This window comes from Balaenoptera physalus (assembly GCF_965194825.1).
Source record: "Balaenoptera physalus genome assembly, chromosome: 13".
Taxonomy (NCBI): Eukaryota; Metazoa; Chordata; class Mammalia; order Artiodactyla; family Balaenopteridae; genus Balaenoptera; species Balaenoptera physalus.
The window spans coordinates 100,494,106-100,519,651 of record NC_138892.1 but is presented as its reverse complement, the minus strand read 5'-3'; the positions used below and the strand labels follow the sequence as shown (position 1 = coordinate 100,519,651).

The 25,546-nt window shown below is 35.5% G+C and overlaps 1 protein-coding gene across 1 annotated transcript in view; it reads right to left on the bottom strand.

The window, feature by feature from the left end:
* Positions 1-1,756: 1,756 nt before the first annotated feature.
* The window catches only part of KLRB1 (killer cell lectin like receptor B1), a gene marked incomplete at its 5' end in the record, with an annotated part of 43,753 nt that continues 19,963 nt past the window's right edge, over positions 1,757-25,546 (bottom strand). Inside the window, 6 exons of the mRNA XM_082419273.1 lie at positions 1,757-8,460; positions 11,082-11,197; positions 11,587-11,741; positions 12,832-12,906; positions 13,571-13,669; positions 18,529-18,605. Coding sequence (XP_082275399.1) covers positions 8,313-8,460; positions 11,082-11,197; positions 11,587-11,741; positions 12,832-12,906; positions 13,571-13,669; positions 18,529-18,605 — 670 coding nt within the window. The 3' untranslated portion in view covers positions 1,757-8,312. The remainder of the gene's footprint in view (positions 8,461-11,081; positions 11,198-11,586; positions 11,742-12,831; positions 12,907-13,570; positions 13,670-18,528; positions 18,606-25,546) is intronic.

Sequence of the window (25,546 nt, the reverse complement as noted above, 5' to 3'; positions counted from 1 at the left end):
TACAAAATACATTCAGAACCTAAGTATCTCTGACTGCCCCCAAGGCTATCACACTGCTCTGAGCCTCCATCATTCCCTCCCTATTTTACTATAATAATTTAATTTATAATTGCACCCTAACCTTCCTCTGCGATTCTGACTTTGCCCTCCATAGTCTGTGTCAATACAGAAACCAAATCGATCCCCTAAAACTAAAATATAAGCCTGATCAAGTCCTTACTCTGTTCTAAACCCCACAATGGCTTCCCATTTCCCACAGAGGAAAAGCCAAAGTCCTTACAATGACTTACAGGTATCACATGGTCTCACCTTGTCACCTTGCTGTGATGTCATTTACTCAGCTCCAGCCATTTTCACCTTCTTGCTGTTTCTGGAACATGCCAGCTGTACTTTTGTTTTCCTTTAGCTCTTCCTTCTCCCTAGAACCCTCTTTCACTGTGGTATTATTGCCTAACTCTCTCATCTTTTTGATATTCTATTGGCTAAATCTCTCACCCATTTCTAGCCTTTGCTTAGTATGTCTGACCTTGACCATTTTATTTAACACAGCAGTCCACGCCTCCATCCCACACATCCTTCACCTTTTCTTACCTTTTTTTCCTCTCCTAAGTACTTATTACCTTTTATACTTTTACTTATTTTTATTGCTTATTGTTAATCTGAGCATTAGAGAATGGAAGCTCTATAAATTCCGGGATCTTTCCATATTCTGTTCACTGATATATCCCAAGTGATAAAAATATTGGTGGGCATTGTAGGTCAATCACTAGTCAATGAATAATTGATCCTGAACTTTAATGTAACACAAGTATAGATTAAGAATATCTAAAGGAATGTTCAAAAAATACAGAGTTAAATATTTTGTCATTATTTTAGGAATTACTAAAACATTTTAAGTCAAAAACTCAATAGTTGGAAGAAAGAAAATCAAGCTTCTAAATAATTCTTGAACTGAAAAGAATTTCAAACTATAACTACGGAGTATTTATTTAAAAAATGATGTTGTCAGCATACATCTAAATGTATGAGATGTGGCCAAAGTCCTACCCAGAGCAAACATCATTGTCTTGAATGCTCTTATTATTGATGAGCAAATTAAATTTCCAAGAGATCTACTCACTTATTCAGGATCACACAATTCAGGTGGCTGAATTAGGGCTTGAACCCATTTGTTTTCTCATTGCATGAACTCTTGTTTAGAAAGTACTTTTAGAAAAATAATAGCAGCTAACCAACAGCTTCTCGGAGCTTCTGTCTCATTTTATTATTTTATTATTATTCTAAAGAACGAAAAATAAGAAATGAATTGGTGCAGATATTAAAAGTCATATAGTGTTCCCGTACACACTGAGACAAGATTTCACAGATTGACACATTTTGTTGAAAGCGTAAATACTATAATCACTTAAACAATGAGGATAGGAGCCCCTCTAGTTCTTCGTTTTGTTTTAGGAAAACGAAAACAGGTGGTTATAAGGAGGTATCATTAGTGGCAACTGCCTCATGATTTGAAGTTGGAGATGGAGGAACAATGTAAATTACACTATCCCCGTTATCTATAGCTGAATAACAAATTAGTTAGTGGCTTAAAACAACCACAGTTATTATTATTATTTTAATAACTTTATTTATTTATTTATTTTTGGCTGCATTGTTGGGTCTTTGTTGCTGCGGACGGGCTTCTCTTTGCGGTGGCTTCTCTTGTTGCGGAGCATGGGCTCTAGGAGCGCGGGCTTAAGTAGTTGTGGCTCACAGGCTTTAGTAGTTGTGGCTCATTGGCTTTAGTAGTTGTGGCTCACGGGCTCTAGAGCGCAGGCTCAGTAGTTGTGATGCACGGGCTCAGTTGCTCCGCGGCATGTGGGATCTTCTTGGACCAGGGATTGAACCCATGTCCCCTGCATTGGCAGGTGGATTCTTAACCACTGCACCACCAGGGAAGCCCACACAATTATTTTTTATTGAATATATTTGACATATAACATTGTAAATTTAAGGTATACAACGTATTACTTTGATATATTTATATATTGTAATATAATTGCCATTGCGGCAATATTTATTACATTACCTAATTCTGGGACATTATTGTTGTCTATATTCATCATAGATCACTGTGGCTTGTGTACTATTCGTCGTAAGTTTGTACCTTAAACGTCATCAGTCTTACCCCCCACCTCCCATTCCCTGGTAACCACTATTTTATTCTCCGTTTTTTTTCTTTTTTTTTCAAGTTTAACTTTCTTAGATTGCACACATGAGATCCTACGGTACTTGTCATTCTCTGTCTGACTTATCTCACTTAGCACAATGTGCTCAAGTTCCATCCATCTTGTTGCAGATGGCAGGACCTCCTCCTGTCTTGTGGCTGAATACTGTACCAACCACAATGACTGTGTTATCTCTTACAGCTCTGACAGGGCTCAACCAGGGGATTCTCCCTTTGGGTTTCTAGTGCAGTTGCAATCTGATGATGGCCCTGGGTCTGGAGTCGTTGCAAAGCCTTCCCCACTTACACGTTTAGCAGTTGAGGATGGCTGTTGCCTGGAACCTCAGCTTGGGCTGTTGTCCAGAATACCACTATGTGGTGTTGTAACCGAAAGTGGGTTCCGGCTGCTCCCATTTCCTTGAGACCAGTTCTCAGAATTGTGGCGGTTTATGTCATGGCTACAGTCTGGTCATCATGTAGTTAACTTCTTCCACCTAGTGGGAGTTTCAATATCTACAATAGCCACTCAAAGGATGTGGCTCAGAATATTATCTATAGCCCTTGAGGAGGAACTAAAGGTCCTTGACTTTGCTTAATGACTAAACTATTATTGTTTGGTCTCCTTTCACTATTTTCATTTGTTTCTGCATTTTCTTACTTCTCTGATTAAACTTATTCTTTGGCTAAAATTTTTCCACAGACAAAAGGCAGGCTGAGGACATGGTGGTGGGGAGGACCATAGAGGGTCCTGCTCTGTTTCAGTCTCACTTCTTCTCAGCTTAGAGGCTGAGTTCCAAAAGCAAGCATCCCAAGAGCTTCTCAACGTAGGCGGAAGGTACACTGATTTTTACGATGTAGCAAGGGATGTCACTTTGGTTGAAATCATGTTCAAGGGCAGTGGGCACAGACCTTTATTCTCAATGGCAAATATCAAAGAAATTGGAGGTCTCATTTTTAAATTGACGCTAAAATTTTGAGGGAATGAACAAATCACTATCCATAATGCAGTACATTCTATAATAAAACTGGCCTAGACTCTTCAATAAATGAATGCCACGGGGAAATGAAAAAGAGCAGACGGACAATTCTTTAATAAAAGACACCAAAGTAATGTTGAAAACAAGACAACAGGCCCCAAATAGATTCACTTGTGCTAAGCCCCATGTCGCCAAACCAAGACTTAATTACAGTTTTGCCTCTCCCAGAATTGGAATCTTAAAGCAGTCAATTAGGAATTGTCTGATCAGAACTAGTTAGGTCATCTGCCTGATAGATTCCTACAATCCCTTAAAGGAAAGTAACTTTGCAATAACCAATCTACTTTTTTTTTGCCTACAACAACGTCCTTGTTCCTGCTCCTTTCTGCATATAAAAGTCTCATATTTTATAAAGCTCCTTGGAGCTCCTTTCTATCTGCTAGATTGGATACTGCCTGATTTGAATCAATTTTTGTTCAAACTCTTAAAATTTTTCATATTCCTCAGTTTATCTTTAGACAGTGACAGTCACCAAATGCAAAGTGTAAACTTTGATTAGATCCTGGATTGAGGAGGCAAGGGGTTCTAAAGGACATTCTGGAAAGATTTGGATGTAAAATATATCTTAGAATATATATTAAATTATTTTGACTTTCTTAGATTTATTTATATATGCAACTTACTATTCAATGCATTCAGAAAAAAAGGTAATAGAAAACAAGAAAGAGAGGCTATGTGGGAAAATTGTAATAATTGTTAGATCTAGGTGAGGAAAATACTGGTGCTGAACGAACTGTTCTGGAACCTTTTTGTAAATGCGAAACTCTCCCCCATAACTGCATTTTTAAAGTTGCAGCTGCACATTATAGTCACAAGGTGGCGATAGACTCACTTTTGAATTTGTATAAGGACACTCCTGTGAAAAGAGCATCCAGAAAAAAATATTTCTTAACACAACATCCTCAAATGCTGGCTCTAGGAGGAGAAATGTAAAAATCCCAGAGGGCAAAAATCACTGAGAAAATTCACACCACAGCTGAATAGTTAAGATTCAAATAAAAACGCTGGAAATTGGAAGAAACACTGAAGTAGGAAGAAGCAAGGACTGATTCTTGCTTCAGGGAAAAACCTAGTTCTAGTCCTGGCTTCATCAAGGTCTGATTTTGTGACCTTACTCAAGCTGACTATGAGTAGCTCTCACATGTAAAATGAGGAAAATACCTGAAGAAAAACTTGGAGAGCAATTTCAGTCAGAATTGGAATTCCATTTAGAGATTATGCCAATTAGAGGTCTTCGCTTGGAAATTTTTAGCCAGGTAGCAGTTACATAATTCCTAAAGTAGAACACTGAAAATTTCCCATGAAGCGCAAAGGTTAAATCCAAAGCACATTCTGATTATGCAGCATTCAAAGTTTATTTTGAAAGGGCCCTAATAGATTGTCTTGATAGAGAATGCAATTTGATTCGTATACCTGGGTGATCATATTTGGGTTCTAGCCCTATTAGTGGATCACCTTTTAAATGTTGACAAATCATTCTATGCTGCTTATATTATCATTTGAAAAATGGTCCTTTTAGAAAAACTGCTCGTGTAACTCAGCCACCTTGCTGAGGTTCCAGGCAATCAGCAACCACATACATGAGTGACAAAGGCTTTGAGCTAACCCGAGTCCCAATCAGCATCTCATTCCAACTGCACTAGAGACCCCAAGCAAGAACCACCTAGGTAAGTTCATTCAGTAAACAAATTTGATTTTATAATTATTTGTTTACTTTTCAGGAAATATTTATTGAGCATCTGCTATGTGCCAGAACCATGCATTGGCTAACAATACTAAGAAGGTTTTGATCTCATGGAGCTCATATCCCCATGGAAAGGGCCTAATAATAATAATAGCAATAGTGGTAATAAAATAATAACAATAATAAAATGATAAGTAGATAATTATCCAATTTCATATGTTATGAAGGAAATAAATAAGGTGTTGCAAAGGGACAAAATGGATAAATCTCTTCTGATTGATATACAACTTTCTTTTTTCTTTTGTTCTGTTTTGCTTGGTCGGAAGGGAACAAGTGTAGCCACAAAAACAAACAAACAAACACACAAACACACACACACACACACACACACACACACACACACACACACAAAACAAAACCAAGTAAGTCCACAAGAGGGCAGAATGGAGTTTATCGCAAACAATTGCAGATGTAAACTTTAACTGCTGCCAAGGGGTAAACTAAAGGCTATGACCACCAGATCAGGTTACTTCATGAGTTTATAGGTGTTTAGAACTTAAAAAATTTTTATAACTATCTTTGTACTTCTTGGATTTTCCTTTCCCACACTGCTTGGCATGAAAGTCAAAAGTTATTCTTTTTTACCAATACTAGCATTATAAAGGAAAAGAATCTGATTGCTGGCTACCTAAACATCTGTGGATCAGAAAAAAATGGTTAAAAAAAACCCTATGCTTATGCATCAAGAATGCTTTATTTTTAAATTTTTCCCACCATAAGTGTTTTTCCATGATACTTGCTTTTTTTAAAACTTGAAGTACAGTTGATTTAGAATGTTGTGTTAGTTTTGAGTGTACAGCAAAGTGATTCAGTTATACATATATATATTATTTTTCAGATTTTTTTCCATTATAAATTATTACGAGATATTGAGTATAGTTCCCTGTGCTATACAGTAGGTCCTCGTCATTTATCTATTCTATATGTAGTAGTGTGTATATGTTAACCATGATACCTGCTTTTTAGCCCACACTGTGTATATTGAAGAGCTCTGTGGAATGGGTGGGGCAGGAAGGTAAAACAGAAGGAAATGAACTTCAAATTCAAACACATGGCATAGGAAATAAACAGAAGGAATCTCACTGGTCCAGTCTCAAGGTCCATTTAATAAAACATACATAGACCATTATTATGCCCTTACTCTTTTAAATTGAGTCAGAGACTTCTCTTCCCTTCATTTTTCTGTCTTGGTACTTGTCCAACTCTAGCCAGGAGAGAAGTGGAGCCAGCTTTAAGATCATAAAAAAGACTAATTACAATACAGCCAAGAAGAACTAAATCCTATTTTAGAAAAGTGGGAAGAAATAGATTAAAAAATTGTGAGAGCCAGAGAGATTTGAGGAAAAGTTCAGAAAGAAATTAACATTTGATTCAAGATTTCCACAATTACTAGGCTTTTTCTAGGCAAAGAATAAAGGGATTGTGTGATGAAAAGAGCATCTCACACGTATGGGACAACCGTGAAATCATAAAACATCAGGATGTGTTTAGAGAGTGGTCAGGAGCCTGCGTCTGGAGCATGGGCTGCATAGAGGAAATGTAGATTGCAGATCTTGAATAACGTAGTAAGTTGACATGGCTTGGCATTGCAGTGAGTTTATTGTCAATAAACGTTGACTCAAATACTGCAACCAAAAAATTTCCTTAGACCTAATATTTTTTAATCTGCCTAGACTATGGTTAGACATGCCTTCCTCATGGAACTGTATCTTTATAGTCTGAGTTTCAGAGATGATCTCAGCAGTATCATATCCAAGAGTAAATTTGCTTGATTATCTAATACTGCAATAGCAAATGACAGTGTAAGAACCAAACTTCTTGGGCTTAGTTTCATTGTAAAAGGTTCTTGCAGATGTGTGTTTTAGGGGTGCTTCATTTCAGATCTAACAAGTATAGGAGAAGGAAAGCGCCGTATTTGGAATGAATTCTGGACTAACTGGATGGACTTAGCTTTGTCCTGAAGGTTGCTTTGAACATCATTCCAAAGAGGTAGGAATGTACATGGTCAGTTGTGGGAATATTTTTTCTAAGATTTCTGTTCTTTGCAGGTCTTTTTCCCCAAAGTATCAAACACTTCATAAATCTCACTTTTATCATATATTACTTGGTAATGATACTCTTGTCTAGAATGTTTTTCTAAATAATTTATTTCCTAAGTAATTGGCACAAACTGAATTATACTTTGAATTTTTGATGTGTTCAAAATTTTATATTAATGAGTATTGTAAATCAACATGTATGGAAAACAGGAATTAAAATTTTATTTTGGTCATTATAGTATTACTTGAATTTATATAATTATATAATTACTATACAATTATATAAATATATAATTTATATAATTCAAGTTGGTATTGAATTATCAGAGTAAGTAGATGTCTATTTTTCAGGAATTTTATTATGAGTCTCCTTGTATGATAAATTCAATATTATCATTTATTTGATTTCCAAAGAAAATTTGGCAGGTGTTTTTAAAAAGTGAACACTCAAGAGATCTATCAGAATAAACACATCTCTTCTGTAACTTCAGCTTCCCCAACTGCAGAGTTGAAAAAAATATCACCTTTTCCATTAGAATAATGGAAAATTTGATTACATATTTCCTACAGCGTGAGCCATAGAAAAAAGAAACATAGAAGGAAAATAAAAAAGCAATGAGGAAATTAAAATGGAAAGAGTTAAGGTCCCTTCCCAAACTCCTTTAGTAATACGTCTCTGATATGAGTCAAGAGAATGGATTTTAATCAATGTTCTGCCACAACCCAATTGTGTGATGGTATTGAAAAAAAAAAAAAAAGCATAGGCTGTGGGAGAAGCAGAGGACTTCAGAAATCATTTACTAAAATTTTTCTGGAGGTGAGCGAAGGCATAGAGGGAATGGATGAAGTCTACAGGATTAGAAACCATTTCCCTTAGCTGGTCTGGGCTTTGTTCCATAGAGAATCACTGTCTCTTAAAATGAGGTGTTTTCTTTATGTATCTGTTTTCTCATTTATTGAATGAGGAGATTAAACTTGAATGTCTGTAAGACTCACAACAGTTAGAATTCTCAGTGTTTGTTCCATTTTGTACCACAAAATGCACATTAGGCCATGCTAAGAGTATATACAGTTAAAATGAGAGAGACCTGAAATGGAAATTAAAGAAATGGAGAGGGGGGACCTCCCTGGTGGTGCAGTGGTTAAGAATCCTCACTCCCAGTGCAGGGGGCCCAGGTTTGATCCCTGGTCAGGGAACTAGATCCCACATGCATGCCTCAACTAAGAGTTCCACCTAATAAATAAATAAATAAAGATTAAAAAAGAAATGGAGAGGGGATGTATAGTCAAGTGGCAGAACATACTTTATTTTTGACAGGTTTTAGTTCTTTTTGACAGATCCATTTATTTTCTGCAGCACAGTCCTCGGAAAAAATTTGTGTCGTTGAGAGGCAAACACAATTGTTTTCTTCAGCATTACCAGTAATTTGTAATCTGTGGAGCAGAAGAAAAGCCTTTCTTTAGTGTTTGTGATTTTCTCACATAATTCTCCTCAACCAGCCAGTATGTTCTGTAAGTTTCAGGAAACAGCAAGATGCTGGTTATTAAGCATGGAATAAGTACCCAGTCACAAATATAATGATATAAATTCTAATAGAAAGCTAATATAAACCTCTGGAACTTGCAAGCTCATCTTCACTGGAAAAGAATTGTTCTAAAAAGAAATGTCATAATGATACATACAAAGAAGAAGCTTTGGAAACTGGGAATTGAACCTCCTATTAACATGTCATATGAAAAGTTTCCTACCTTCACTGAGCCTCGATTTTCTTAAATATATAGGGTATATATATTTGGGGAGGCATTGAGATCATGTATATGAAAGTGTGATCATGCTTAACAAAGAATGTGTTCAGTAAATGTAATAAGTACGTAGATACTCAGGGTCTACAGAATTTGAATATATCAATAACCGGAAAAGGAGGCTCAGTACGTGTTGTATGTAGTAGGAGGTTCCCTTTTTTCCCATTCCAAACAGGTTGGTGAGTGTCTGCTACAATATATGTACTGTTAGTTCCAAAGAAGCAGGAGTTTTGTGGCTCATTGCAGGTGGGGCATGAGTAGCAGTTAAACAGTGGGATGGCAAGATAGAGCTGGGGTGCCAGGATAGGGTGTGTGCAAGACATTCACCTATTTGTCTCGAATAGAAAGTGAAGTGGTAGCAGTGGGCAGGGCTCCATCACAGGTTTTCTTTGTTCCTTTGTCCCATTTCTTCTTGGAGCCCCTCGGCCCTGAGAAGCCAACCTGATTCTCTCCTAGTGCCTGACACCCGAGTCAAATCAGAATTTCTCTTGACCAAGCTATTGCAAAGGTCCCCTGTATTTTATCTCTTCCACCCTTCTGGTCCTTTCTTCGATTTTCAAGATAACTTTTTTACTGCTCATCTGGCCAAGTCCCCTTCCAAAAGGCCCTTGGTGACTTCCCAGGCCTTCTTTGACCAGATCTCTGCCTAGCTGTCTAACATTATCTCATTTAATCCCCAAAACAGTCCTGTGAAAAAAATTATTAACACCCTTTATGTTTTTCTTTACCTGAAAACCAAGGTAGAGAACTAAAATAAAAGCAGAGTCTAACTGATGCTCTTTCTACTATAATATGATACCTTCCAGGTTTACCTGATCACTATCTTAATCAAATCATCATTTTTATCCTCAGAATAAAGTAGAGTGTTCAATCGAATTTAATCCATCATCTTTGCCTATATTTTTGCTCATAGACTCAGTTTTCCAGTTTTATTATAAACCTTAATAAAATAAACATAATGGCCCAATAAGAAGCACACACACACACAAACCAAAATTAACCTTTACTATGTACAAAAAAATAAAAATAAGTTAATATCAGAGTTGCACTTATGTGTAAATAAAAAGTAGAAAAAATCCCTAGAAAAACAAAAAAATCAGAGTGTAGTTTTATTTACCAAAATATGTTTGCCTTTTCATACGTTTATTCTAGTTCAGAACACTTTATTTTTAAAATAATCTTCATTTTAAAATACGGCATCTAAAAAAATATTTTAGAACACGTGTCAAACAATGTCAAAATGTGCTAATTAAACCGACATTTCTTTTAAGGTCTAATAATTTTCCACACAATAAATTATTACTATATTTTAGATAAACTTGAACATGCTCCTGTGTCTTGAATTTTAACCTCTTGTTTTTTGAATGATAAAAAAATCCATTTTAACTGTAATTTATACAAATGTGAATAAAGCATTCACAGACTCAAAAAATGTAACACAATATCATCTGTTCTGAAAAACTCATCAAAACTTCTTTTCAGAAACTTGGTTGGATGTCTGCACACTTTCACTTTCTAGGGGAAAAAAATGTCCTGCCCTTCGTTGTACAAACAACGATGAAGTCCATTAAAAATTTATAATTTAACTGTGTAACATCAATCCTCCTATAACACCAATGGTTAACTTGACCATCTTACACAAGAAACTATGAGACAACCAAAAAAACGGCAAATAGCTCTTTGGTGGCATATGCAGGTTGACTACATCTCTTCAAACAACCCTCCTTTTACACCGCTGGTTAAAATAGGCTACAATACTTGTTACAATGTGAGTAATTTCTCTCAAATGTCTGGATACCCTACGCTGATATTTACTATATTTTTTCCTCTTGTATTCATCGTGCCAATGCTGGTTGTGACCCGCTAAGGTATGTGGCCCCACAGTTTGAAAAACACTACTTAAACAATTCTTCGTGCCGATAGCTTCCAGCTAGAAATTTCTTGATTTTTAAATGTTGTTATTTTAAAAACTGTTTCGTGTGCCCCCGCCTAAAGGAGTTAGTCTATTCCTTGTCTCCTAAAACTCCATTGCAGGTAAAAATATATATTGTTGCAAAGGGTTGATGTCTTTTCATATGTGGAACTTTTCAACCAACTTCAGAATCATTCTTCTTCTCAGACTATTCTGATCCTCCTGAACATTTCTAAACTAAATTAAAATGATAAATCTCAATCTTCAATAACAATGTTACTATCTTGCCATGTAAGCCTGATGTAAATTGAATATTCAGATTAGCTTATCCAGTACTCACATATTAGAATTTAAAAAGGATCCATTTATCCACTTCCAGTTCTTTTCTGATAATGTAAAATTTAATCCAATCCAAAATGGAATTCCTCCTTTGTCTATCCGGTTTTGTATGAGTCTCTATAAATGAAAGAGAAGAAATGACTGAATATTGAATCTGTTTATCTATTACTGGTTTGCATCTTTGTACTCATCCTCTGAAACCCAGTTCAAGTATCACCTCCTCTCTGAAGCCTTTCCTAACTCCCCATCGGAGTTAATTATTCCTTATTTGTGATATTTCTGTCTGTATATTTATATATATCCAAATATTTGTATTTATATTGTTGTATTCATTAAATTATATTTATTTTGCTTACATGTCCATTTAGTGTCTCAGATTGTGAGCTTCTTGAAGTCAAAATTAATACTTCCATCTGCATAGAATCCTCCAGGCTAAAGCACGAAGATCTTGATATGGTTAGAAGCAAGGGCTAAGCCGTATTAAAGTATTTTACTTAATTATTTACCAATTCTTCCTGATCTTGAATAAGCAGCAGACGGGATTCTTTTGTGAAACAGTTGGCTAGACTGTCATTCCAAGGTTTGTAAGTGTCAGAAAAAAACAAGCATTTATCTCGGATTAGTTGCCAATTTGTTGGGCACTTTAACAGAACTGGTCTCTCTAAAGTAAGAAAGAGGAAGAAGAATAAATGTTATGTTTCTAACCTGCCCCCCACCCCACTAACACTAATCACACATGCACAAGTCATTATAAATTCAGGGAAGTCTTCGATCATCACAGTGAGAACAATTCATGAATTTAATATAACTTTGAGGGTTTTGAGACCTACTGTTCATTCTGGTACTAAGATTTGAAAATTAGTGACAAGTTAAAACACTGACAGACAGAATAACTTGTTCAAGTCCACACAAAGCAGATGCTGGTAGAGTCAAAACTCTTTCTGAGATTCCTTAAATTCATTACAAGTGCTCTTTCCACTCCATGACGACAATATCAAACTTATCTAAAAAATGTCCACTTTAAACAACATGTAAAATGAAAAGCAAATAACAATTCATTTCCGTAAGTTAATGGCAAATACCATGGAGAAAAATTATAAGAAAATTTCTAATTGCTGAATTATATATTTGCCTATTAATGGGATCTATTGGATAGCATTTTCCAGAAGGATTTTCGTAGTTTCTTAAAATTTCTGTTCTGTACTAATGTATATAATAAATGATCACATTCTGCTACAGTCACTCAACAATAGTGTCTTTATTAACACACACTACTTAGTAAGTACGTGAACAAGATCAATGTCTTAATGTTTAATACAATAAATATTAAATAATTCATTTTATGTTGTGTTCCATTAATTAACTTCGGACCAGAGTTAGCTGCTCGACATATTCATTAAAATCATCAAATATCCCACTTAAATGCATATTTTACTTTATAGCTTGGTTTTTGGCTATTAATTATTGAATATCCTAGCAGCAGTCTCTCATAAGGCAGTATTATCTGGTGGTTAAGATCGTAGGCTCTGAAGATAGACCACCGAAGTACAATTCCCAGTGTCACCACTTAGTACCTGTATGACCCTGGATGAGTTGCTTAACCTTTCCATACCTCAGTTTTGTCAAACATAAAATCAGAGCGATAATACTATCTTAACGTATGGGTTGTTATGAGCCTTAATTAAGATAATGCATGATACCTATCAAATTTTTGCCATTATTCTTAGGAAAGTCAAAGCCACAAAATATACCTGTTGTTTCCTTCCTGTTCTCTTGAGCATCCGTGCTGCTTTTTTCTGTTGATGAGTTTTGTCTCAAGAATATCACTAATAAATCAGGAGAAATCATTAAGAAGATTAATGCTGAATGGTGCCGTGAAATGGATATATATATCACTTCAGGAAATTTTTATCTCAACAAGTTTGAAATGAACAGAAGATAAGAGCAATAGCGTGTAGTAACAAAGGGTCTACTTAGAAGACAACATAAACAGACACATAGCAAGTGAACACACACACACATTGAGTTACCGGCTTCTACTATATAAGTAAGCTCCCAGGTGTTACTTAAACTCTTAAATTGTTTACACTCCTTGCCTCATGTTCCATCTTCAGAATAAGTATAATTGTGCCTACCCCATGGGAGAGATTGCCTAGGACAATCTGGAATTTAGTAGGCACTTAAGGAACTGTAAATAATTGGAAATTTTTATTTTCTTTGTTATTGTCATGCTTCTATCATAATTGTGATTTTTTAAAAGTTCTTGGAGCACACGTGAAATCCCCCGTGAAGCCTATCGGAACAGTTAGGAAGGGAAATACGACAAAGGATGAAGTCTGCTTAGTAGGTACAGGCTGAGCACTGTTTTGTAAGTGTTTTTGTTTCATGGGTCTTCCACTAAATTTGGGGTGGCCAAATGTTAACATACTTTAATATTCATGGTAAAGTAGAATAAGTAGAACAAGAAATAAATGATCTTGCATCACTTACCTGAAACACTCAACCCAATCACAGTCAAGGCAAGAAGAATAATCCCAGCACAACCAAGTTTCAGAGCAAATTTATGCCAAGGTGGACCCTGACAAACATCTGAGACATTAAGAAAATATACTTGGTTAACTCAGTTGAGTTCATCTAATACAAAAAGCAGAGGTTGTTTGGATCACATAAGAAAGAGCTAGATTCAGGTTGGGGATAGGGGCAGGGAAGGATATTTATCAGTCATCTTAAAGTAGGGTTCCACAAGATGGAATCTCAGATCCAACTGAGAGTTTGCTTATAGATAAAATAGAAATATTCATGCCTCTCTTGTGTACGAAGGATTGGTATAAGAATCAAACGAGATAGATGTGACGGTGTTTTGAAACATGCCAAATGCTATACAAAAATGAAACATATACCCTACTGTAGGAAGTAAGTCCAAGAATTTTGTCCAAAAAGGAAGGCCTTCATTCATTCAAGATATGTTTGTTGAGGCTCTGTTTTATGCCAAACAACATGTTAGGTGCTGGTGATATAAGACAGTTCTATTCTTAGACGTGGATTCCTCTGCTTTACTGTTTTCTGGAACAATCATCTCCAATTTGGGCCAAATGGGTGGAATTCAAGGAAGAGTATTTTATGAGCTTGCATGTTATTTTCAGTATTTCAATGAATATAACGTAACATGAACCTGTGTCTACAACATTGCATAGTCTAAAAAATGTCAAATACCTTTGCTTTTCTCTGTATCATGTCAATAACAATGTACTGTATATCTCATGTTCATCAAAAGATGTGATTGTATTAATTAAAGTGGGATCATAAATTAATCATAACCTTATCAATGGATTTCATAGGGGAAAATAATCAAAGAGGAACTTATTAATGTAAAAAAATTCTTGGGAAACACTGAGCAACAGCTTCCAAAATTATATCAGCTCTGACAGGAATTATTCTGGTAATTTGTACTTCGGTTATTCTACTTGAAATTTTGCTTAGACAACTTCTATACCTGACTTAATTATAAGACCCTTTTTATTCCCATTTGGTTTATAATATGTTATATATATTACAATTATAAATTATTTTCTAAATTGTATTATGAGAGCCAAGGGCCTTTACAAGTAAAGGTTTACTAATTTAACTATATCATTTATTTATGTTATCTATTCCTTTTTATATTTTTTCTAATATTCCTCAGTATAAAGGAATACATGCTTTGAGTCACTTGTTAAAAACTTTAGTATCAGATATGTTAAAGTGTTGTCTTTATTCTCATTAAATGTTCCAGAGTGACCCACAAATCCATTTCTACTTTAGTTTTTTACACTCTCCCTGGCGATTAAGTTGTGCGACCCAGTTTTCAGACAACTACTCATGGTCTCTTCATTAGGACTCGGACATTCATAAAAGAGTTAGCTCTTTCTAAAATGTCACTGGGGAGATGGAATTTAAGATAACTAAATGTGATAAAAGTTTATGGGAGGAAACAGATAATAGATTAGATTTCAGGTAGTGACACCTGGATTATCATCTGGAGGGGAGAGATAAGAGTAGACAATTAGAGGAGCTCCAAGGTCCTGGGTGTACATCTGAAAATGGGAGAACCAGACTGGAGAATATTGACCTAGAACTTCTAATGTGAGCTCGTGTGACACAGAGCAACTAAACTTAGTGAACCTAAGACTAGTCCTACGTGACGTTTCCTCACAGTTGTATATTACTATTCTACCATTTTCTCTTCCTCAGCCTTTCCTCCCTTGAAATTTTGAAAAATGGAGAAAGCTGCATATAGTCACTATTTTAACATTTATTACCGAAGGATAGCAGTGGTTAAGAGCAGAGGCTCTCAAATCTAGCAGATTTGTATTAGAGCATGTTACTTCGGGCAACGTAACCTTCATAAACTACAAATTTCCTCACCTGTGAAATGTAGAATAATACCTACTTCATGAGGTTTTGGAAAGGGTTATATGAAATAGTTCTTCTAGACATGGTGTCTGATACATAATAACCGCACATCTATAATTTAAAGAACTGAGTGGAGGGTTCTGTGTTGTTTTTCTGCTGCACTATATTAGAACTAATAACAACAATAGAGTTATTGTACCAATAGAGTTACAATAACAAATTGAAGAGGCCAGGTAAACTTTAGTCATCTGGAAATACCCACATAAGGCTAGTTTTTTGTTTGGGTATAAACAGTATGCCAAATCATCTCACTTCATTTCTCTAAACCTTTCCATGGCTTTCTCTCAAGCAGATCTAAGTCTGTACGTCTGTAGAACAGCCTACAAATCCCTATTCATTCTGGCTTCCCTTTATGTCTCTAACTTCATCTCCTGCTGTTTTCCATACAGACATGCTCTGTCATTTCACACGAACCTATGAGCTCCTCCTACAAGATGACAGGCATGTTCTCATCCCACGGATCTTGCACCTGCACTGGTCCATCTTCTAAAAGGCTTTTCTCCCAGGAAGCATACCTTTGTCCCTCAGTTCTTTCAGGTCTTGACTCAAATGTCATCTTGTCAGGCAGGCTTCTATGATTATTCCATTTGATATCATACCCTCTCCAAAAGCTAACTCTCTATTCCATTTTTAAAAAAATATTTTCTCTATTGCACTTAATATTATCTAACACATATATGTATACATATATATTCTTAGTTATTCATTTATTTGTAAGTCTTCCTAGTAGTATAATATAAACGCAATAAAGGAAAATATTTTTTCACTCTTTTGTTCACTGTTGTATTCTCAGCACCTAGGGCATGCCTGACACAGGTGCTTATTTTTGGATGAATAAATAAACTCTAGAGGCATTTTTGCCAACACCTATCTACTTTTCTAAGAGACCAAATCCTGGGCCATAAACCAGATTCGTCACAACTCACATCTCTCTCTGGTTTTCCTGACTGCTTTTGATATAATCACTATTTTACAGTTGCCATTTTGGCTAAACTGTTTAGCCAAAGAGCTTAGTGGTAGTTTCACAATAATTGTAATACCAGATCAATGTGTGGAGAAAGAATGTCACCTGCCATTTCAGTAAACAAAGGATGTTGTGACCATAAAGCCACCAGCCAGTGCAGCTGCCCCGGATAGTAAAACTTGAGGGGAATTCACGATGGAGAAAAACAGGATACTGGCCCTAGATAGTTAAGATGCATGTCAAAGGAATTATTTCAATAAGCCCAGACTTTGCATCTTCCCACATATAGAAAAGCACTAAAATCTTTAACTTGAGGTGTCTGTTTTTGTGATTAGCCGTAAACTTTTGATGTTTGACTACATTTTTTTTTTTTTTTTTAGCAAAAGCTCCTGTATATCCCTGCTCCTCCCTTACCTCTTGGGGCCATTTCCTCAGAACTATCAGAGAGGCTGCCTTCTCAGCTATAGTCCTCTGTAAAGCTGCCAAATACATAATTCTCAACTTTTAAGTTCGGCATTTTTTTCAGTTGACAAGCGTTTTGTAGTCACACATTTTGTTCTGACTTTATTCTATATTTTCTCAGATTTACTTTTAGAATGATATTTTGTGGAATAATGACTACACTTAGAATAGACAAATTTTCTGGCCTCATTGATTTGGAATCACAGATAGTAGCTTTTGAGGAAAATCTCGCTGTCTTTCTCTATTTTCATTCTCCAATATCTTCCAACACCATCCTCCTTTCTCTCCACTTTTGCTAGATCTGAATAGGGAACAGAAAGTCTTTCTCTTTCCCATCAAAAAATAACCGTGGCTTGACAAATTCTCACTGTAGTTATCAAAATTCTCCAATTTCCCGTAACCCCCAAATGAAGGGTATCATGAAAGTATTTGATAACCCTAAGACTTTTCAATCTCCAATTTAGAACATTGATAACTTAATACTTTCAAATTATACCAAACCATCCTAAAAAGATACAACCCACTTGCCAAGCACACTATGGAATGAATATCAGGTTGGATAAAAATTGCAATATTATTGATGTTTAGTAAGTTTGGTTTGACTTCAGAATGTAATACTATGTTCTGATGATTTTATACATTTTTTTTCTGCTTAATTTGTAGTTTCTCTTCATCTATCCCCAGGCCATGGAATCCATCACCTATGACCTCACATTAGAATTCCCCATCTCTTTCACTCAGAATACTAACTCCTCTGACATACAGAAAATTGCCAACTTCAACAAATATGAAATAAGTGCATCAGTGATATTCTCCTGTGCCTTGTGGCTTAAATCCTTCTAAACTGTTATACTTTTCAATTTAAAAATCATCAGATTGTTATTATATTCAAGTTTTTGATCTTGAATATAATTTTCTTTCAGAACATTTTATCCCCTTCCCTTTGACGGGTGAAGGATGTTAATCATTGAGCCTACACTTTGTATTCTGAAAGGAATGCCACAGATGCAAATGTATTGGAACTTAATCACAGTATTTTACAGAGGGATTTGAAATAAGGTAGGTTACTATTACAGCAAGGTAGTAAAAAATCTCTAAAAATATTCATTTGTTAAAAAAAAAACAAAAACAAAAACAACAAAAAAGGGACTTCTCTGGTGGCCCAGTGGTTAAGATTCTGTGCTTCCATTGCAGGGGGCACGGATTCGATCCCCAGTCAGGGAGCAAAGATCCCGCATCCCTCATGGTGTGGCAAAAAATAAACAAATAAAAAAATCAAAATATTCCCTTGTTCATACATGTAAAATATTTCTTCAGGATCCTTTAGCCAAGGCTCAGTAATAGGAACTATATTCATTTTTCACAAAAGTATCTTGATAAAAAAGAAATCTATAAGGTATGTGTTTTTTTCCACATTTGTGATTACCTACAGACAGGCCATGCTGTATCTATTTAACATTAATATAGCTGCTGCTCATCTTCAAAGCCATGATTTAAAGCTACAAATTTAAGAGAAAAATCTAACTATGGAAGATATACAAATGCCAAAAGGAAAATCAAAGCCACTTACTCTGAGGAAGAGATGGAGGTGATGAGCTTTCAAGGCCAGCATTCCTGGATACGTTTAAATCAGCATATATCACCTGTCTGTCCATTGCAAAGAGAAGAATGTGGCACTAAACTTGTGTAAAAGAAAAAACTACAGTTCTATGAGGCAAGAGAAGCAAAAGGAAGTGCTCAGCCTTGAAAAGCTTTATTGTCTTTCTTACCTACCCACACTTCTAGTGGTGGGTTTTCTCTATAAATTAGTGAGAAAATCCACTTACTGGCTGTCCAGTATACTTAGATTGTAATATCTACTTTGTTTAATTAATTGGCCTGTTTGACAGAATTCTGGGAAGGTTTGTTTGTTGTCTTTGTAACCATCCTCTTTGAGTACTTTTCTCAGTGCCAGGACCAGCGTGAGGGAAATGAAGCACTCTCATTTCCCTCCAAAAAAGTCAGGAATCAAGATAAACAATATTAAATGTAATGCTGTAAAAAGTAAACACTAATGCAAAAAAACTGCAGGGTGCCTTTCAAAAGCTCTAAAGTCTTCCTGAAATATTTGTGCTCTCCCCAAAAGAGGCAAAATGTGGAAAATGGAGTTGTAAATGTGGAAAAGGCTGCTGAATAATACAACAGAGAAAGCAAAGAGCTAAAGATCAAGACTACTGTTCGCTTAAAATTATGGTCTTAGTGCAATGAAGTTTAATTTCAAGCTATGAAGCATGACTGTGACCGCTAGGAATCCACAATGGCCATGTTAGAAACAATTGATTGAGGAAAAAGTGTTCCCTTCAACCAGAAGCTTGCAAAATTATGTGAGCTCCAAAAGTATAAACTGGCTAGAAATATAAACCAAAGAAGAACCTTCACTTGTCTATATGTAGTATGAAATATATTGATGGATCCTTTTCTTTGTTACAACTGTCTTCACAATGATCTTCTATCACAAAAGATCCTTACTATGAAATCATTATTGTATACATATAAAATAAATCCTTCATGAGAATTCACACCTGGAGAATTTTTCTCATTATGTCAATGCATTCATTGATCATCTAATTCCCTACATAACACTTTCTAAACACAACATATCAGAATTCAGAAATTTACTGTCACTATTATAGATAGATAATAGACAGAGAGATAGATACAGATTATACACACACACATACACACATGCATGGGATATATATGTTATTAAACTTTTCAGAGGGTAAATGGTTATAAGCAACTGAGATTTAGAATGTGGCAATAGTAGCTATAATATTGAATAGCTCAAGGAGCAATAAAGATAGATTACTTTTAAATTTTATTTTATTTATGTATTTTTGGCTGCATTGGGTCTTTGTTGCTGCGTGGGCTTTCTCTAGTTGTGGCGAATGGGGGTTACTCTTCGTTGAGGTACACAGGCATCTCATTGCAGTGGCTTCTCTTGTGGTGGAGCATGGGCTCTAGACATGTGGGCTTCAGTAGTTGTGGAGCATGGGCTCAGTAGTTGTAGCTCGCAGGCTCTAGAGCCCAGGCTCAGTAGTTGTGGCACACGGGCTTAGTTGCTCCATGGCATGTGGGATCCTCCTGGACCAGGGCTTGAACCTGTGTCCCCTGCATTGGCAGGTGGATTCTTAACCACTGCACCACCAGGGAAGCCCCAATAAACATAGATTTTTGATAGATTTTTGATTTTGACTATGTCATCTATCTTGACATTGAGATTTGCTGAGTTAATAGTGGGAGTTTGAGTGGGTAGGAAAATAGAGTAAAATAAAAACAAAGTTAATTTTGAATGTGAATAAGTACAATAGAGGCTAGATTATGGCTACGACATGGAGAAAGGAGTGATAAGAGAATAATTTGTGCAAGAAGGTGAAAATACAAAAGGCAACAATTGGTGATAGTAAAACAAGATAATCCACTCTAGACTTAGAAAATGGTGACTTTAGCAAGATGGCAGACTAGGAAGCTATGCCCTCTCTATCCCACAGAGACGCTGAGTTAACAACAGTATGTGGACAGAATACCTTTGTGAGAGCTCTAGAGACCAGTTGAAAAACTACAGCACCCAGGCCTTTGCAAAACCAAGAAGAGATTCCAACAAAAGGGGTAGGAATCCCAGCATTTGGTGTGGCGACACCAAGAAGAAACCTTGTATAGCAGGGATCCTCCTTTGAGATAAAAACAAGAGTGGACTGTATATCCAACATCCTGGATTGTCTGGTGGCTACTCAAGGGACTGGTTTCTGTCTTGCCTGACACAGAGTGCTTATGGGACCCGAAGAAGTTTGGAAGCTAGTGAAAGCTGAGGCAAGGAGATGCAGAGCTGCAGTTCTGCAGGCAGGCATGGGGAAAGCAAGAGGTGAGAAAAGGTTTTGAGAAGTTCAGGAACCTCCAGCTGGGCTAACTGGTGAAAGGTCTTACTCTTCACAAAGGCACTATACAAAGCCTAGGAGTGCCAAATCCCAGAAAAAAAAAAAATACACACACACACACACACACACACACGCACTCACCACACAGAAACATGGCTCAATCAAAAGAACAAACAAAAACTCCAAAAACTGAAACTGATTAAAAAAAAAAAAAAAAAGTCAGATCTATGAGCTGCCTGACAAAGAATTTAAAGTAATTGGTGAGAACATAGACAACTTAATGAAGCGAATACTATGAATAATTGTATAACAACAAGTTGGCTAACCTAGAGGAAATGGATAAATCCCTAGAAATGTACTAAGACTGAATCATGAAGAAGCAGAAAATCTGAACAATTCAACAATGGGTAAGATTTAAATAGTATTAAAAAACCTCCTAACAAAGAAAAGCCCAGGACCAGACAAATTCATTGGAGAATTCTACTTAATATTTAAATAAAAATTAACACTAATTCTTCTGAAAATCTTCCAAAAATCTGAAGAGGATGGAACACTTCTAAGCTCTCTGAGACCAGCATTACCCTGATACCAAAGACAGGTAAAGACACTACAAGAAAAGAAGACTATAGACTAATATTCCTGATGAATATTAAAACAAAAATTTTCAGCAAAATACTAACAAACTGAATTCAACGGCACATTAGAAAGCTTATACATGATGACAAAGTGGATTTATTTCTGGAATAGATGACTGCTTAGCATAGGAAAATCACCAATGTAATACACCACATTAACAGAATGAAAGACAAAAACCACAAGATTATCTTAACTGATGGAGAAAAAACATTTGACAAAATTCCACACCCTTTCATGATAAAAACACTCAACAAACTAAGAATAGAAGGAAACTACCTCAACATAATAAAGGCCACTTATGAAAAGCCCACAGTTAACAGCACAATCAATGGTAAAAAACGGAAAGCTTTTCCTCTAAGGTCAAGAACAAGACAAGGACGCCTGCTCTCACCACTTCTATTCAGCATAGTATTGGAAGTCCTAGTCAAACCAGTTAGACAAGAAAAAGAAATAGACATCTAAGTTGAAAAAAAAAAGAGAAGTAAAATTATCTCTGTTCAGAGAGGACATAATCTTATATGTAGAAAACTGTCAAGAGTCCACACATGCAAAAAACTGTTAGACTAATAAATGAATTTGGCTAAGTTTCAGAATAAAAAGTCAATACACAGAAATCACTTGCATTTTTATACACTAATTAATGATCTGGAAAGGAAATGAAATTAACTCATTTGCAATAGTATCAAAAAGAATAAAATACTTAGAAGAAAACTAATTAAGGAGGTTAAAGACTTGTACACAGAAAACTACAAAATATTGCTGAAAGAAATTAAAGAAGACATAGATAAATGAAGAGGCATCCCATGTTCATGGATTGGAAGACTTAATATTGTTAACATGTGCATACTAGAACTACCGTATGACCCAGCAATTGCACTCCTGGGTATATATATTAAAAAAAAATGAAAACACTAATTTGAAAAGATACATGCACCCCAGTGTTTATAGCATCATTAATTACAGTTGCCAAGATATGGAATTAACCTAAGTGTCCATCAGCAGATGAATGGATAAAGAAGATGTGGTGTATATATACAATGGAATACTACTCAGACATAAAAAGAATGAAATTTTGCCATTTGCAACAACATGAATGGACTTGGATGGTATTATGCTGACTGAAATAAGTCAGAGAAAGACAAATACTGTATGATATCACTTATAAGTGGAATCTAGAAAATACAATGAACTAGTGAATACAACAAAAAAGAAACAGACTCATAGAGAACAAACTAGTGGTTACCAGTAGGGAGAGGGAAGGCAAGAGGGGCAAGGTAGGGGTAGGGGATTAAGAGGTACAAACTACTATGTAAAAAATAAATAAGCTACAATGATATATTGTACAACACAGGGAATATAGCCAGTATTTTATAACTATAAATGGAGTATAACCTTTAAAAATTGTGAATCATTGTGTTGGACACCTGAAACATATAAAATTTTATGTCAGCTATACCTCAATTTAAAAAAAAATGTGTATACTGTCCACAGTGATGTTCAACACAATCTCTATCAAAATCCCAATGGCATTTTTTTTCAGAAATAGAAAAAAAGTCATTCTAAAAGTCACATGGAATCTCTAGGGAACCTCGAATAAACAATTCTGTAAAAGAAGAACAAAGTTGGAGGACTCAACTTCCTGATTTCAAAACATATTACAAAGTGACAGTAACCAAAACAGTGTAGTAGTGGCATAAAAACAGACAAATAAACCAATGAAATAGAATAAAGAGCCCAGAAATAAACCTCCAGGTATATGGCCATAGGATCTTCAACAGCAGTGCCAAGACAACTCAATGGGCAAAAGACCATCTCGTCAACAAAGGATGTTGAGAAAACTAGATGTTTACATGCCAAATAATGAAGTTGACCCTTATCTTACACTATATACAACAATTAACTCAAAATGGATTAAAGACCTATAAGAACGTAATACCTATAACTACAAAACTCCTAGAAGAAAACATATAGGAAAAGCTTCATGACTTGGCAATAATTTCTTTTATATAATACCAGAAACACAGAAAACAAAAGCAAAAATAGACGAATGGGAAAGCATCAAACTTAAAAAAATTTGTACATCAAAGAACACAATCAACAGAGTAAAAAGGTAACCTACAAAATGGGAGAAAATATTTGCAAATCATATGATAAGGGGTTAATATCCAGCATATATAAAGAACTATGACTCATCAACAAAAATCAAAGAGCCTGATTAAAAAATGAGCAAAGGATTTGAATAGATATTTCTCCAAATTGGCATCCAAATGGTCAACAAACATATGAAAAGATGATCATCATCACGAACCATCTGAGAAAGGCAAATCAAAACCACAATGTGATATCAGCTCACACATGTTAAGATGATTAATATTAAAAAAAATAGAGAAAGTAACAAGTGTTGGCAAGATGTGGAGAAATTGGAACCCTTGTGCCTTGTTGGTTGGATTGCAAAATGGTGCAACCACTATGGTAGTGGTATGGTATTTTTAAACATAGTTTATCAAAGTTTAAAAATAGAACTATTAAATGATCCAGTAATCCAACTTCTAGGAATATATTCAAAAGAATTGAAAACAGGGTCTCAAAGAAATATATCCATGTTCATAACAACACTATTCACAATAGCCAAGAGTTGAAGCAATCCAAATGTCTATCAACAGATAAATGGTTAAAGAAAATGTGGTATATAAATGCAATGGAATATTATTCATCCTTAAAGCAGAAGGAAATTCTGTCACATATTGCAATATTAATGAATCTTGAGGCTACTATGTTATGTGAAATAAGTCAGTTATAAAAAGACAGTATATTATTCCACTTATAAGAGGTATCTAAAGTAATAAAATTCACAGAAACAGAAAGTAGACTACTGGCTGGAGGGAGGGAGAAAAGGGAGTTACTTAATGGGTATAGAGTTTCAGATTTGCAAGATGAAAAAATTCTGGAGCTCTGTCTTACAACAATATGAATATAGTTAATACTGTTTAACTGTATGCTTAAAAATTATTAAGAAGGTAAATTTTACGTTATGTGCTTTTACCACAATAGAAAAAAGAAAAAAATACAAAAGAAAACTTTCATAACTGATGGAAAACTAGCGTTCAGTAATGGTAAGTAAGGGAAGGGAGGGTATATTGTCTAAAAATATTCGAGATGTAAGGGCAGTGTTTTCAATAGGATCTCTTCCCTCTCCCCTACCAGAGGATAGGAAATGGTCAATTGTTGGAGGAATGCAATGGGACAATGGAGATGGGAGATAGAGTAAAAGTCTCTAAGGATTACAGTGTACAGCAGGGTCACCGCACTTATGCCCTAGATTGACAAATTAACCTGTGTGCACCATGAACTAGCTTATTCAGATATGGAATCATAAACAAAAATGATTCCTGCTAAATTTAAACAATTAAACAATACTTAATGCCTTCTAAGAAAATTTTTAAATATTAGAAAATTAGATGTGGTTTCAGAGAAGATAAATTCTAACCACTGAAGAATTCATCATGTAGCTATAGAGTATCACTTTGCATGACCCGCTCACTCATTGGCATCTAGCTGTACTGCTTAAGCATCAATTTTTGGTTTAAGTCTCAGTACTTCATTGTAAAAGCAAATATGTTTTATCCCTTCTTCTGTGTTCCTGCAGATCTGGCACACAAAACATATTTGTAATTCATTTGCAATGTGGTAATATCAACTTATGTCTGTTTTGCTATTAAAGGGACATTTTCCCTTGAATCATGACTGTTTTCTCATGCCAGGGAATAATTGTAACAAAGAAGAATAAACCTGACTTCATATTGGATCTATTCCTTTACCTCTAACCATTATGTCCTGTTGCCTGTGCTTAGTCATGCTGGCTCTGCACCTTTGAAAAAGAATGTTGCCTGAAGTATACAGAATATCCCTTTCTCAAGGCTCTGCCTCCCAGGCTTGACCTCTAAAGCCATAACATTTTTCATTGGTATAGAGATTAAAAGTTACAAAACAGAAAATAGCATTTGTCTCGTTGGAGGTTTATGGGAACATCATGACCAG